Source organism: Pyxicephalus adspersus, chromosome 9, assembly GCF_032062135.1.
Source record: "Pyxicephalus adspersus chromosome 9, UCB_Pads_2.0, whole genome shotgun sequence".
NCBI classification, from domain to species: domain Eukaryota; kingdom Metazoa; phylum Chordata; class Amphibia; order Anura; family Pyxicephalidae; genus Pyxicephalus; species Pyxicephalus adspersus.
The window spans coordinates 63,113,484-63,129,644 of NC_092866.1; the positions used below are offsets into that span (position 1 = coordinate 63,113,484).

The window sequence follows — 16,161 nt, forward strand, 5'->3', positions numbered from 1 at the left end:
GTACATTGCATGTTGCATGGGCCTTGCACTCAAGCCTAGCTTATTGCAGTGAATAGATCTAAGGCAAATAAACTAAAAAAAAGAATGGAGGAACTCGGCTATGAGGAGAGATTAGCTGAACTGAATCTATTCTCCCTTGAGAAGGGACGTATAAGGGGGGATATGATGAACTGTATAAATATATAAAAGGTCCATATAGCGAATTCTCTTCCCGTTCACTGTAAGATCATTATAAAGCACAAGGGAGCGCCCTTTGTGTCTGGAAGAAAAGAAGTTTAAGCTTTGGATAAGGAAGGGATTCTTCACTGTAAGGGTGAAAATGTGGAATCGGCTTCCTCAGGAAAAAGTTTCAGCAAGTTCTATAGATTGCTTCTAGAAAAAGCTGGATGATTTCTAGAAGCACAGATAACAGAGACTGCTGAACCAAGGAGCATCAAATTGCCTTATGGAATCGGAAAGGAATTTTTTTTCCCCTGTTGGAGCAAATTGCACCAGGGGCTTTTTTTGCTTTCCTCTGGTGAAGGCAAAAGAATGTCTATAGGGTTTTTTATCTGTGATATGTTTATTTCGCTAGTGGTTGAACATGGTGGACTTTTTTTAACCCGATTTACTATGTAACTATGTATTCTGGAGGCAGTGATGCATTGCATGCATAGGAGCATGACTTAAGGAACCAGCATTTGCACATTTGACAGCAGAATGTCAGTGAGTGTTGCTGAACTGCTCACCGTGTTCATGCTATATTGGGCTGCGTGCATACGGCCATTTCTTTTGTTTTTGCACTTAATTGCGTTTAAATTACTCAGCAACAAGATGCACAAAGACCTGTGTGACTGGATATTATTTATATAGATTGCATTAGCCAGGACCTCACACTAAATATCTCAATCTCAAGGAAAGCTGAATGTGTGGCCAGCCTAGGTTGATAGGACAATTTACCTGATAAATGATTGTCCTATGGCACAAATGTGTAACAGGGCAGGGTGCGCATACCCATAAATCCTGACAATCGGAGTAAATACACATCCATTAGATTCAAAAACAAATCCATTTATTGAGAAATGTCAAAAATTCTACTGATCAGAACAATCCAGGATTTTGGGAAGTCAGCAATTGTTGCATTTGCTAACTTTCTGAGATGATTATACCGTCAGAAGCCTCTTCTCCAGTTCATCCTTCTTTTTGTTCTACCTGTGTCAAGCCTCCGAAGCCAATTCCTTTTGGACCAAAGTTCTTGGCATAACAAACTGGAGAGAGAGAGAGAGAGAGAGAGAAAGAGGGAGGGAGGGGAAGAGATGTTAAATAGCAGCTGCAGGCAACAAGTAAAACCATTCAAATATTTATGCCATTAGATTCCATGTTTTATAAATAGACTTTAAAAAGTCACTGCAGTTGCATTTTTTTTTAAATGTATGCAGTGGTTTCCTCATCCTTCAATGTGACTGTAGTCTAGCTGTAGTTTGTATCTTGGCCATGAGATTGTACAACAGACCCCTAGAAAATAACAAGGACCAGACCTAGCATGCTGCACTCCATATAAGTGGGATAGGTGGGCTTACAGTTACTATGGTGGAACCTCCAAGCACATATTGTATAAACCAAGGACTGGTTACAAGCTAAAACCAGAGTATAAGTTTGCTTTTAAGGAGAACCTGCAGGATCAAACCTTTGCAGTAGATTTCTCCATCCTTCTCTGTCACGGTAGTGGAGTCCAGACTTTTCCCGCACAGGGCACAGCGGAAGCAGGTTTTATGCCAGGGCTGCAGAGAAAAGAAATGCCGTTATCATAAACATTCATTATCCTCCGATGTGTCTTATCTAAGGCAAAATTAAAGGATGGAGTGGCATATATATCCACCTGAGTGATTCCCCCCAGTGAGACACAGCAATAAAAACATGGTAGGGGTTTTAAAACTCTCATATTGTGTCCAAAAATAGGTTCTACACGACACGTGCATATGGGTTTATACACCTGAACATATGCTTGATCATGTGAACATAGACCTGAAGAGAACCTTCTATGTAAAATGTTTTTAGCATCACCATTGTTCAGGATTACAATGAGAGTCAATAAGATAACTCACCCTCCCTCCACCCATAACTTTCTCAGCGGCATAGACGGATTTCCCACATCTTGGGCATTTCTCTGTGGTGCCAAACTTCTGTGTAAACTTGGAGGAGTGTGTGGTGGTTGGGGAGCTGCGAGACGGGTGGGTCCTGCAAAGAAACAGATGGGTTTGAATGAAACTGCAAAAATAAAGGAGTTACATGCAATTTACTAAAAACCTATGGTTGTATTATATAAAGTGAGAAAGTAGAGCTGTAAAGCACCTGATGATAGAGCAAAGCTCTGCACACCTGCTGCTGCCCATATGGGGGGTTTCCCATCTCTGTGGTAGGATCCCAGGTCTTTGCACACCTGCTGGTGTCTATGTGGGGTTTCCCATCCCTGTGCTGACTTCCCAAGTTTCCACACCTGCTGCTGTCCTGATGGGTGTTTCCCATCCCTGTGTTGGGTTCCCTAGTCTCTACACCTGCTGTTGCACATGTGGGGGGTTTCCCCTCCCTGTGCTAGAATCCCAGGTCTTCGCACCTGGCTGCTACGCATGTGGGGGGTTTCCCATCTTTGTGCTGGGTTCCAAGGTTTGCACACCTGCTGCTGTCCTGGTGGGGGGTTTCCTATCCCTGTGCTGGGTTTCCCAGTCTGCAAACCTGTTGTTGCACATGGGGGGGTTTTCCATCCCTGTGCTGGGGTGCCAGGTCTGCACACCTGCTGCTGCCTATGTGGGGGGTTTCCCATCCCTGGGCTAGGATCCCAGGTCTTTGCGCACCTTCTTGTGCCTATGTGGAAGGTTTCCCATCCCTGTGCTGGGTTCCCAGGTCTGCACACCTGCTGCTGCCCATGTGGGGGGTTTCTCATTCCTGCGCTGGGTCCCCAGGTCTGCACACCTGGGGCGTGGGGGGTTCTCACCATCCTGCACCGAGTTCCCAGTTCCCACTACTTGGTTCTGCTTTACTGAGTGAATTTTATCCTTAGCAATTTGAAGAGTGACTGAGACACCAAAACCCCATGCATTCTCCTGTCCAGAATCTCACATCCCAATGACACCTGATACACTAGCCATACCATGCCACTGTTTTCTGCTAATAATGCCCTGTAACCCAATACAAACAATGAGCTCAAAACACACAGAGATCATTGGCTGCATGTCAATCTCTAAAGCCCTGCTAAAGCCCTGAAGAAGGGGGCTGTAAATCCCCTGAAGCGTGTTGGGATATTTCTTGAAGGTCTAGACAGGTGTCACATTATTGTTGGAAATATCATACTTACTCAGCCACTTCGATGCCAAATCTCTCTCCGGTATCGGTGCTCAGGCAGCCAGCTCCCTGTCCGTACCCGTAGCCTTTTGGGCCGTACTTGCGACCGTAACAGGATTTGCAGTATATCTCAGACTCGTGAGCTGCTACTGTTGTGCTGTCCAGGGCTTTCCTGCACACCACTGCAAGACAAGACATCAGATTATACAGGGGATGTGGAAGTAATGCATTTAAAGAGGTGCTCAGGACAAACCAAACCCCAGACCCATACTTATTCTGGGTCAGTGATTTAGAAAGTGCTAAAACATCAAAACGCCAACCAGGAAATGTTATATAACCAAGTCACCTAATGGTCAGTGTACAAATGTTCAAGGTTCAGGGATATTTTAGTTACCAATTTATGCACAATCCCCAAAAACAGAAATCTTCCTTCTCCCAACCCCCCCCCCCCCCCCAAACGGAGCAAAATCCCTCTTCATCTGTGTCTCACATACACCCCCTCCAGGACACTGCAGATCATATTAGGACAGCAGAGACTGTGCTGTCAATCTTAAAAGCAGTAGGCGGAGCTGGGTGTGGCCAACTGCTGATTGGCAATATTTAAAGCCACACCCCTGCAACATCTTTCCCTCCTACAGCCTACATGGGAGTGACAACAATGCTCTGAGTACAGGAGCAGTGCAGCATCCAGCCAGATTACAGGAAGCAGCATTATTTAGACCTCACAGGTAGGATCAGCAGTTTAAATTTGCAGGACAGTGCAGATGGACTTGAAATGCGGCAGCACAATTTGTGGTTTCTAGTGCTGTCTGTGACCCAACCAAGGGGATTCACATTTTCCTCTTTTCACTCATGATGAAAGTGATGGAAAATTCAATTTTCTAGTTTTTACATCAACAGGAAGTAAGTTAAATCTTCCAATGGAGACACCTGTTCAGACAATAAATGAGAGGTGATCTCTGCTTACTTCCTGCTGACAGGAAGTGAAGAAAAATCACACAGCCTAAAAACCCTAACAGAGGAAAACAAGGAATGAAAATGCTGATGAGCTTACAATCTTAGACACGGCACCCTGTAGATAAACTGTCTCCAATATCTCTGCATTATTTTTGTCCCCACTGGTAATTGTGACTCATCCGTTGCCTCGGCAGATTTCCCACCCTGGAGCCGGAGACATGGAAACACTGAAATGTCGGCTATTTCTGGAAAGCCCAGGACCACTTGCCAGACAGGCGGACAGAAAGGCCACAGAAGTGGTATTAATGACACATCCTAGAGACCCATAAAATTGAGTTATCACCCTGACCGGCACTGACAGGACAAATGGCACTGGTTGCTTGCTATTTTTATCAAATTCATAGACTGGCCACTAGATGGAGTTCCCGCTAACTTTTTCCAATCACTTTTCTGATGGTTACCTGTACTGCGAGGAGTAAGAAAGTACAACCATTGTGCAACACTATAATGGAGGAAGCAGTGACTGCTTGTGTAATTGGCGGTACTAAGGCTGCCTTTATATTACGCATTGCTGAGGAATTATACATGTATGTGTGTTTACATATAAAACCATATATATATATATATATATATATATATATATATCAGATAATTGTCACCAAACACCAAACATTATTTGTGAGTAAGTGGGAACATGCGGTGACACTTTATTTTAGGCACTTACTGCAGATGAAGCAGGGCTTGTGGAAGCTTCTCCCATTACATTGTATCTCTTCTGCATGATAAACCGTCTTGTCGCAGGCGCCGCACTTGGCACCACCACCCAGGATCGGCATTGTTCAAAAACACAAAAATCTGAAAATTCAAAATAAATAGTATTGTTATAGTAGATGGGATCCCAATCACTAAAATCACTACAAAAAATATGGTAATGTCAGCCAAAAGCTCCTTTTAGACTTAATATATTGCCAGCTGGTGTTATAATAACTTCTGTTAATCCTGCCTGGTTCAGGCACTTCCTGACAATATTCTACCCCTTGCTATATGCTCTCCCAATGGAGACTACAATAAGTCATGCTGACACAGGAATGGTGTACAGTTGTCACTATCAGAAAAAAAAAACAGCAATTTCTGGAGTGATATAGACAAGAAGTGGCTGCAAAGAGCCTGTGGTGTATGTTTAAAAAAATGTGAGAATGAAACCTGTCATCAGATATTGCCTTGTACTGTTGTATTTATTATTATTATTATTATTATTATTATTTATACATTTTATTTATTATTTATTTACTTTATTATTTTATTTTTAGTTATTTCTCTCTTCTTTTTTCTCCCTCTCCCCCCTCTCTCTCCATTCTTTCTCTCTCCCTCCTCCATTTCTCTCCCTCTTTCTCTAATCCTTTTCCTCTTTCCCTCTCTCCCCTACCATTCCCTCTTCTCCTCTCCTCCTTTTCCCTCTCTTTTCTTTCTCCAGCTCTCCTCCATTTCTCTCCCTTTTTCCCCACCTTTTATTTTTCTATCCCCACCATCTATTTCCCTCCCTTCTCCCTTTCTTTCCCACCCTCCCGCATCTCTCTGTCCCTCTCTCCCCTCCATTTCTCTCTCCATCTGTCCCCACCATATCCTTATCTCCTCCACTCGCCCTTTTTTTCCTGTCTCCCCCTCTCTATCTGCCCCCTTCTCTTTTGCCCCTCTTCTTCTCTCCCTCCTCCATTTTTCTCTCTTTCTGATATGCTGTCTGGTTAGCAATGGATCTTACCAATAAATATTTATTGAGCAATTTCCTTGTTTCATAGACTCTTTCCTAGACACTTAGATTACCATTGCCTGGTAAAAATACTTTTAAGGAGATCTATAACAACTCCAAATCTTTCTCCTTTCTCTGATTATTTGTATCTGACTTCAATAAACGTCTTCTACAGATCACCGGTCCAGCCATAATGGATCACATGAGATAATACGGAATCTCACGATTCTGCAAATCGCTGCACCAACTATTCTTACAACAAGAAACAAAGGATGGGAACTTTAGCTGATAATATTCACTAAAATATTCACAAATATTGCCAATCCCTTGTTTTTCGTGTATTGCTGCCACTTCCCAAATATCTTCCAAACAACAAAAAGAACCATTGAGTTCCAAAGGGACTTTTAAGTCAGCTAACGCATGAAGTATAATAAAAACCCATTTATTTGAATAATGATTTAAAATAGTACAATACTGGACAATCTAAAAATAAAACCTCCAAATAGCCCCATTCATTTGTACAATCATCATCCCAGGATCATGAATTCAATTTATACATACAAATATATTATGGGGGTGTACCATGAGAGTGGGGCATCAATCAAAGGATGTTTCAACGCGTTTCACAGATGTAAATCTGCTTCATCAGGAAACAAGTATAATTTTCTAGTATTGTACTATTTTAAATCATTATTCATATACATTTGTTTACATGAATGGTTAGTGCTGGGGTTATTGAGGTGATTGGGGTTAGAGGGTAGGTTAGTGTTACACGCAGGGTTAATGTGAGACTTAGGGATAGGGTGGTAAAGTAGGGGTACAATGTGGGTTACTGTCCTGTGAAATAAATTATGAATATTGGGGTACAACAAAGTATTATTTTAAATTTGGGGCTAAAGGGAGGGTTAGAATTAGGATTAAAAGGAAGGTAAGAGATTTCATTATAGGGACAGTTAATGTGGAGGTTACAGGGAGGGTAAGTGCTATATAAATGGGGAAGATTTGGGGTCTTGAGGAAGATTACTGTTGGGGTTACAGAAAGGGATAGTGTTAGGGTTAGTGTTGGGGTTACAAAGATGGTTAAGGTAGGGAATAATGTTGGGGTTACAGGTCACAATATTATTGGGGTTAGTGTTGCAGATATAATGATATTAGATCTTAACATTGGTGCTGTGCATAGGGGTTGGTTGTATTACAGGTAAGTGTATAAATAGGGGGAGGATTTGGGGTGTTGAGGTTACAGGGAGGGATAATGTTAAGAGTATTGTTGGGGTTACAGATAGAGAAAGGTTAGGTTTTGGGGTTGATGTTACAGATAGGGTTTATACTAAGGTTCGTAAAGATTTAATAAAAAATTAGGATTGGGGTTACATGGAGGATTAACTTTAAGTACTGAGCTAAAGAGATGGTTGGGGTGGATAAAGAAGGATAAGAGTTGGAATTTAAATAAAAATTAGTGTTGGGGATTAAAGGTGTTATGGGTTAGTATTATGGTTGAGGCGAGTTTGTTTTATAGATACAGAGAGAATTAGGATTGGTAATATTAGTAATATTAGTGTTAGAGTTACAGGGAGGGAAAGTGTTAGGGTCACAAAGAGGGATAAGGTTAGGAATAATGTTGGAATTGACTTTACAGGTAGGGTAGTATTAGGGTAAGTGTTAGGGATACATGGATATTAAGTCTTAACTTTGGGGAGGTGCATAGGGGTTAGTGTATTCCCGGAAAAAATAGTATTAGGGTTAGTGTTACAAAGAAGAATAAGGTTAAGAATATTTTATGACTTTACAGGTAGGGTTAATATTGGGGTTACTCTTGGGCAAGGATATTAAATCGTAGCATTGGGGCTGTACATAGGGGTTAGTGTATTATACAGGTAGGGTAATATTAGGGTCAGTATCAGGGATACAAAAAGGGTTAAGTTTAGGAAAAACTTTGGGAATGGGGTTATGATAAGGTAATATTGGGCTTAGTGTTGGGGATACAAGGATACTAAGTCTTAGCACTGGGTCTGTATAAAGGGGTTATTGTATAACAGGAAGGGTAAGTGATAGGGTTAGTGCTGGGAACAAAAAGAGGGTCAAGTTAAGAAAAACATTGAATTTGGGGTTATGATAGGTAATATTAGGGATAGTGTTGGGGATACAAGGATATTAAGTCTTAGCATTGGGTCTGTACAGGGGTTATCGTATAAAAAGACAGAATAGTGTTGGGGTTAGCGTTAGGGTTACAAGGATCTTAAATCTTAGCATAGGGGCTGTGTATATGGGTTAGTGTATTACAGGTAGGGTAATGTTAGGGTTAGTGTTGGGGATACAAGGATATTAAGTCTCAGCATTGGGTCTGTACAGGGGTTATTGTATAATAAGACGGAATAGTGTTAGGGTTAGCGTTAGGGATACAAGGATATTAAGTCTTAGCATTGGGGCTGTGTATATGGGTTAGTGTATTACACGTAGGGTAATATTAGGGTTACTGTTGGGGATACAAGGATATTAAGTCTCAGCATTGGGTCTGTACAGGGGTTATTGTATAATAAGACGGGGTAGTGTTAGGGTTAGTGTTGGGGATACAAGGATATTAGGTCTTAGCATTGGGGCTGTGTATATGGGTTAGTGTATTACAGATAGGGTAATATTAGGGTTAGTGTTGGGGATACAAAGAAGGTTAAGGTTAGGAAAAACATTGAGGTTGGGTGTATGATGAAGTAATATTGGGGTTAGCGTTGGGGATAAAAGGATATTTGGTCTTAGCATTGGAGCTGTGCAGGGAGGGTTAGTGTTAGGGATCCGTAGAGTACGGCACAAAAAGTTTCCAGCAATGATGTTTCCGACACCAAAAATCAATTCACTGACCACAGCATTTATGAAAAAACTACTAGCACTGCAGACAACATAAAAAAATTCAAAATCTTGCGGGTTATCCGTATCCAAAATCAGCATATTTTCCATTTGTAACAAACCTAGAATTGGGGACAGGCGTAGTCACAGTAGGGAGGACTCACCTGTCCTGTTGGTTCTCTGGTGGCTTCTCAGGGAGTTTATGGTCTGACTGCACTCTGGGATCCTTTAAATTCCCCAGAAGGAGCTTTCCCTGGGTGATGATTGATGCTGAGGAACATCTCTGAAATCAGAAGGCTGAAAATAGCTCCTGAGCAGTCCCTGGACAGTTTCCTAATACCAAGAGAGGGATGGATAACAATGTGTTCTGGAATTCCACTCAGGATCACAGCTTTCCAGTCTCACGTTACTTAGACCGGCGCGCCCTTTGTGGCTGCCACAAACCACACAGGAAAACCCTACGGCCAGGAAACGGTTAATATGATCCTCTATTAATGCAGCTGTTTGGGGCGGTTAGTTGTAAATGGTCTGCAGAATAAATAGAACTATTTAAAGCTGAGCTGTGGGCAGATATAAAGACACAAATGGATGCAGCTCTTCAATCATTATTACAATAAATATATATTTTTATTTTTAAAGCAAGCAATACAAGCACCAAATTTGCCTCTTGAAGTCCTTAAGCAGCTAAAAGGAGCCAATCAGTTCCTGTGCTGATAAGAAGTATGTTATTATTAATTTTGTATTATTAATAATAAAAATAATAATAATTAAAAACAGGAAAGCGCCAACATATTAAACAGCACTGTACATTAAATAGGTGTTGCAAATGACAGATGAATACAGACAGTGACACAGGAGGAGAGGACCCTGCCCCGAAGTGCATACAATGTTGAAAAAAGTAACAAAGAAAAAGACGAATTCATCACTTTGCTGCTTCTTCTTTCACCCAGCCACAAGATAGGGAAAGTCCAGGACAACCTGGGCTCAGAGAAGATGGGTTGAAAGATTCTGATTCTGAGAACAAGGACATCTAGTGACAGAAAAAAAGTACTGCAGGGGAAGCATCTTCAAAATGTGAATGGTTTTATTTGTTATTTTACCCTTTGCACTATTTATTTATTTATTTATTGTGTTATTTTTTTTTTTGCAGAAGTTCTGCTTTAAGACAGGCACCATATCTTTGCATTAGTGTGATGCTATGTAACCGAGGGGCATTTTTAACATGTGACAATAAACATTGACATCACGTAAAATAAAATATGTGCTTGTGCACAATGCAGTTCATGTGGTCCAACCCCATTAAAAACCATAACCTCTGTCCATGCATTAAAATGGAAAAGAAAGGAACTGCACCATTGCAAGTAAAGCTGCAAACTGTGACCTGACTGTGCATTGGACCCATGCATCGTTTTAGGGATTCATTAATTCTGGCTATACAATATAGGTGCACATATAGATCAATAGGTGCACAACCAGGTAAATGATCAATACTACACAGATATCAATCATTTATCTGGTTACCATTGTACACCTATTGATCAGCCGCGCTCTTTGCCCCTTTGCAGTCTGACCACCAATGGTGGAGAGAGCTCTTCTTTTCCAATTACTGTTGGTCAAAGCAAAGGGAAAGGAATCCATTAGGCAAACAAGCAGCAGCAGTTCATAAATGGATCAAAGAGCAATCTAATAAAACCTATAGATTTGCATTACATTGGATGTTTATATAAAACTATGAGAAATATCAACCAGTGAATGACCAGCATAGCTTGTAAGGGTATTATTATTACTGTTTATGAATAAACCGGATTTATATGGCGCCAACATATTAGGCAGTGCTGTACATTAAACTAGGGGTTGTAAATGAGAGACGAATACAGACAGTGTCACAGGAGGAGAGGACCCTGTCCCAAAGAGCTTACAATCTAAGGTTGACAAAAACAACCAGGCAGTGAATAGGATATGAACCAATGACGGTGTTCCTATTTCTAACATAACAAAACTTTTTCCTTTAGATTTCATATATGAGTCCCAGTGCAGGGATCACAATGTAGTTTTCTATATCTCACACAACCCCAACAATCTGCTCTTTTCACTTATAACTTTTATCGATATTCCAGAATACTCACCCAGCCAAGGAAAATATGAGCCGCTTTATTGGGCAGACGGCCTCTCCGAGGACCTGAAATGCTTATAATAGAGAACAGAGGGCTGAGATGATTTGTAAAAGTGCAGAGAACCCCTAATAGCCAATCAGCTTTCATTCTATTACTAACATTTGTGATTATTTATTATTATTATTATTATTATTATTATTATTAATAATAATAATAAACAGGATTTATATTGCCAACATATTATGCAGCGTTGTACATTAAATAGGGATTGCAAATGACAGACAGATACAGACAGTGACACAGGAGGAGAGGACCCTGCCCCGAAGAGCTTACAATCTAGGAGGTGGGGGAAGTATCACACAATAGATCTTTATCTGAGTAATTGCTGCAGGTGTAAGATTTAAATGACTAATACCTGGGTGTGGGTCTGATATGAGGTTCTATTGCATGGCATTAACCTGTCCTATCTCAAATCCAGGGATGGGGATGTATCCAAAATAAATGAGAACAGGTGGGTTATGGGTAATGTTTCTGTCTCCTCATACACCTCTAATTGAACAAAGGAATAAAATCAAAGCACAAAGTGGTCTCAAATTTCCATGAGTTATATTTCGTTTATAGTTTTTAGACATGTGACTGAAATTTTCAAATTTATTGGTTAAAAAAAGTTATTACTTTTCAAAAAAGGAATCGGGGCTAACATATAGAAAGGTTAGAACCCCTATTGCAAGATAAGCTACTAAAGCCTAGCTTTATAAACATGTAAGTCCCTTTATATATTAATATATTTATTGTACAGTGCTGTGTAATATGTTGGCGTTATATAAATATTTTTTACTACTACTACTAATATTTTGTTTATACATAAGAAGTCACCTCTTTACCTTTTTCATCATCTACCATTTAAGCCCTGATGAAGAGAATATATGAAGACCCCGAAACGTGTTAATTCAACTTCTTTGAGGAATATATATCATGGCTTAAACACAGCACATTAGCTCCATGTCTTCAGGACCTTTGTCTGAATAAAACCTACTTTATAAGGGAAAAGTTCTGCTAAGAAGTCACTCAGCTGTGCATGTTATTTTCTTCTTTGCAAACAAAGAAGCAAAATGCCAGCCTGAGAAATGTGAAATGTGATCCCAACCTCCACCTACTGGCTGAAAAAAGAAAGCAAGATATTAAAATATACATTGTATCTTATTTATTGAACTTTTTTTCTTCTGTTTCATTTTTTGTATTTGTCTAATATGAGGTGTGTCACCTGTAACCTGTACTTATTGTACAGCGCTGCAGTATATGTTGGCGCTTTATAAATAAAGGTTAATAATACCAAATATTATCAAATCAAATTTCGCCTTCTGTCTTTAGATTGTACAAAGGTGAAGGAGGCATAAAAGGTCATCAGAAGGTGACACCAGATCATGTGAAATGCACCCAGCCATAATTCACACTGTTGTATTTCATTTTATTAGGCGTAAGGAGATCAAATAACAGAAGATCTGAATGTTACAGATTATAAAGGGCGATATTTAGTAACTTGCTAACTTTGTCAGCTGACTCATTATCTTCACAGGATTCAGCCGCTATCTCCGCTCGCTAATAATAGTCCATGAGACAGCTCCACCAGTTCTCCTAAATCTGTGACCTTTGACTCATTCATCTGGACCTAGTCACCTCCGTATTCAAAAGAACATCGTGCACCTCCGAGGATCACCGATACACAGCATTATGTAGAGTAACATTTGAAGGCTGACATTTCATTGTATATCAGCCTTTCCCAAACTTTTATACATAGGGGAACCCTAAAAAAGCTTTCATGTCCCAGGGAACCCACCAATATTTAGGAAATACACAGTTCATGGTTCATTAACACTCCTAGATTGTAAGCTCTTCGGGGCAGGGGGCTTTCCTCCTCCTTTGTCAATGTCTGTATCTGTCTGTCATTTGCAACCCCTATTTATTTTACAACGCTGTGTAATATGTTGGCGCTATATAAATCATGTATAATAATTTTAATGGTGGTCAATAGAATGAATGCCTCCTATGTTGTTGGCCATTGGAAAGATTGCCAATCCTATATATACCCAAATTAATCATTGGTGTCGGTGGTAACTGACCTGAGAAGCACAAATTGCTCAAAGAACCCTCAGCAACCTTTGAAGGAACAGTTTAAGGAACAGAGCTCACTCTTTCTGTATCACCAGCTATTTATGCTAAAGAATACAAATGTTTCTGTGTCCTTCTCAGACACACTGGTCTGAATTAATAAAGCTTTCCAGGGCTGGAAGGGATTAACTTTTTTTTTTTTTTTAAATGTAATTTTTTTAATAACATTGTTAACATATAAAAGTATACAACAAAGCAGGATCACAAAGAAAAAAAAAGCAAATAAAACATATATTAAAACAAAAAGAGGTGCAAAATACAGAATGATGTCAAAACATGAAAACAAACATCATGAAATAAATACAAAACCACAGGAAACACAAGATTACAAATACACCTGTGTTTTCCTAACCTTTCATATTAATTATATCAATACACAATCAGTACTTATCTAGCATCAAGTAAAACAAATGAGGATTATTAAATAAACGCCTTTGCAAAAATCAAATAAAAAAACAAAAAAGAAAAGAAAGGAAAAAGAAGAAAAGACGAGAACAGAAATAAGTCCAAGATCTCATAGGAAAACAACTAGTGCAGCCAAGCGAATTTAAGGTTCAGATGAGCAACTATACAATACCGGTAGCAGTTGCTTGATTCCATGGGGCCCAAATTTCCTCAAATTTCTCCAGTTTGTTATTGAGCCTAGCAGATAAATGTTCCATCAGCTGAATATCCCCTACACGTGTCCTCAATTCCGTAACAGAGGGCGGAGTGGGTGATTTCCAATGTACCGAGCTGGCCGCCGTAAGAATATGCGCCGAAAGAGCCTTCTTCGGTTTAGAAAGTTCGGTCATGGGGACATTCAGCAAATGGGTCACCGGATCTAAATAGAGGTTTGCAGTATTTTAATGAGGAAAGGATACACCAGAGAAGCTGGGTGATCCAAAAAACCTGGAATGGATTTCTTTAAAGTAATTTGCTATTTGTTTGCAAAGGTTTTTAATCCTGGACCAGATCCATTAAGATCCATTCCTGGATCACCCAGCTTCACTAATGAAAGTGTATTCTTTCCAGTCTTGGAGAGCTTTATTAAATCAGACCCAATGTCTTAAGTGTGTGAGGACAATTTTATCCTATGACCCAGATCCCACGAGTAACCCCGAGTTGTGGGCAACCTCTGACAGTTTTCCCTTTCGGACCTACTCTTCACTTACTGGCATGAATTAACTGAAGAAACTCTATTCTTGTTTGTGGGATTTGCAGTATGGTATTTTATGTGAGCTGCAGGAACTATTGTCTTCCCATGAAGAAGCATTGTTAGTGAAACGCGTCGGGCTCTGAACCTGTACAATAAGCAAAGTTTCTGTACTCACTATATTAGTTTACAAATTGGACCGATCTCACATGATACCGTGTTACTACATATGCTATGTGTGAAATGTGTTTAGTCATCTATGACTAATAAAACATTATACTGTTTTCTTATTCAAATCTTTTTTTAAATACAAACAAACAAGCCCCTGCTTATCACTTTCTATCTTTTGGTCTAAGCTTTAAACCTTTATTATTTGATCAACCCTGGGGTTTGGCTTTTCACATACAGTGATCACTTCTCTTGCCCTCTTTAATGATATGCTGGGAAATGAAATAACCTAACAATTTTGTACATCTCTCATGCACTCCAGAGTCATATGCAACGTGTGGGAATCAAATTCAAGCACCTGTGCTTTGCCTTCAAATTCCTCCACACGTCTTGCCCCAGTTACCTTTCTGACCTTTCAGAAAAATACCCCCCTAGCCGCTCCTAATCGCTCCTCCAGTGATTTAATAATGACTTCCTCACTCATAACCTTTTCACACGCACGGCTCCAAGACTTTTCTAGAGCTGTCCCAACTCTCTGGAATGGTCTTCCACGTCCTATTCGGCTTCCTCCTCCTTTTGGAACATTTAAAAGAGCCCTCAAAACCCAACACTTCAACCTCACCTACCCGTCTTCTTCTGTCTCTTAAACCCTCACTACTTCCCACCATTCCATATCCCCCTACTATTGTGTGTTACTTCCTCTACCTCCTAGATTGTAAGCTTAATAATAATAATAATAAAGTGTGCTTCGAATGCAGCTATAAAATACCAAAAATGCAGCAGGAAGAGTAGTAATACCCCTCCCCCCAGGGTATTCATGGACTTTTTAGTTCTCAGGAAAATTCAAAATATCACTGTCCCCCTATCCTTAAAACATCATTTTTTTTGTCAATAACACAAAATTAAATTGAGATTTTTATTATATATTTATTATTGGGTGGTACAGTAATGACCATTTCAACATTCCTATCATCAGTACCTTTTACTTTTAGACAGACTTTATTTCTGGGAAATCTATCTGGACAGTTTTGACATTAGTATCAGGAGATACGTAGCTGGCTGTGATGCGGTGATGAAACATGACATCATGGAGCACACTGAAACACGGTGTAAAAAGTATACTTATCACCCCACCGCTCCTGCACATTCCTTTGGTACGTGTCATGTACCCATCAGCGCTCCGTCCACACTGTCATTACTTCCCAGTGCCGGGCTGCTAATGGCTCTCCATACAGAGAAAGTAATCTGCATTACAAATATAAGATGCATTAATATTATGTGAAAAGGTTTAAATTGAAATGTTGCAATACACAGGATATCCCGAACAAAGTTAAATAGTCAGAGTAAAAAAAAAAAAAGACAAAAATCCATTAAGTTCACCTATCACGGAAATAAACGTATCCCAGATATAAAACGCTAAGGGCATAGTTAATCCAGAGGAAGGCAAAAAAACCTAAAACCTTTTTGCTTTAACAGGAGGAAAAAAAAATCCTTCCTGATTCCATGAGGCAATCGGATATTCACTGGACCAATAATCTGTTATCTTTACTTTAAAGTTTAGTTAGATTCTGTGCTTCTAGAAATCATCCAGCTTTATCTTAAAGCTATTGAATTTATAGACCAGAATACAGAAATATTGAGGATGCAGGTAAGCAATCCCCAGAACTTTTTAAGGCATTTGAATAATTCACAATATGCGTAATTCACATAAAACA

General features: G+C 39.8%; 1 protein-coding gene across 2 annotated transcripts; it reads right to left on the bottom strand.

Annotated features, from left to right (window-relative positions):
* Window positions 1-1,029: 1,029 nt before the first annotated feature.
* CSRP3 (cysteine and glycine rich protein 3) lies at window positions 1,030-9,176 on the bottom strand. Of its 2 annotated transcripts, none has more exons than XM_072422306.1 (6): window positions 9,025-9,176; window positions 5,000-5,130; window positions 3,332-3,500; window positions 2,085-2,217; window positions 1,667-1,760; window positions 1,030-1,247 (listed from the first exon to the last, which is right to left on the bottom strand). In XM_072422306.1, exons 2-6 carry the CDS (start codon window positions 5,109-5,111, stop codon window positions 1,171-1,173), a joined length of 585 nt encoding a protein of 194 aa, XP_072278407.1. In that variant the 5' UTR covers window positions 5,112-5,130; window positions 9,025-9,176; the 3' UTR covers window positions 1,030-1,170. The 2 variants fall into 2 exon arrangements, with proteins under 2 accessions (XP_072278407.1, XP_072278408.1); XM_072422307.1 differs by having other exon boundaries at window positions 8,983-9,127.
* Window positions 9,177-16,161: the final 6,985 nt, after the last annotated feature.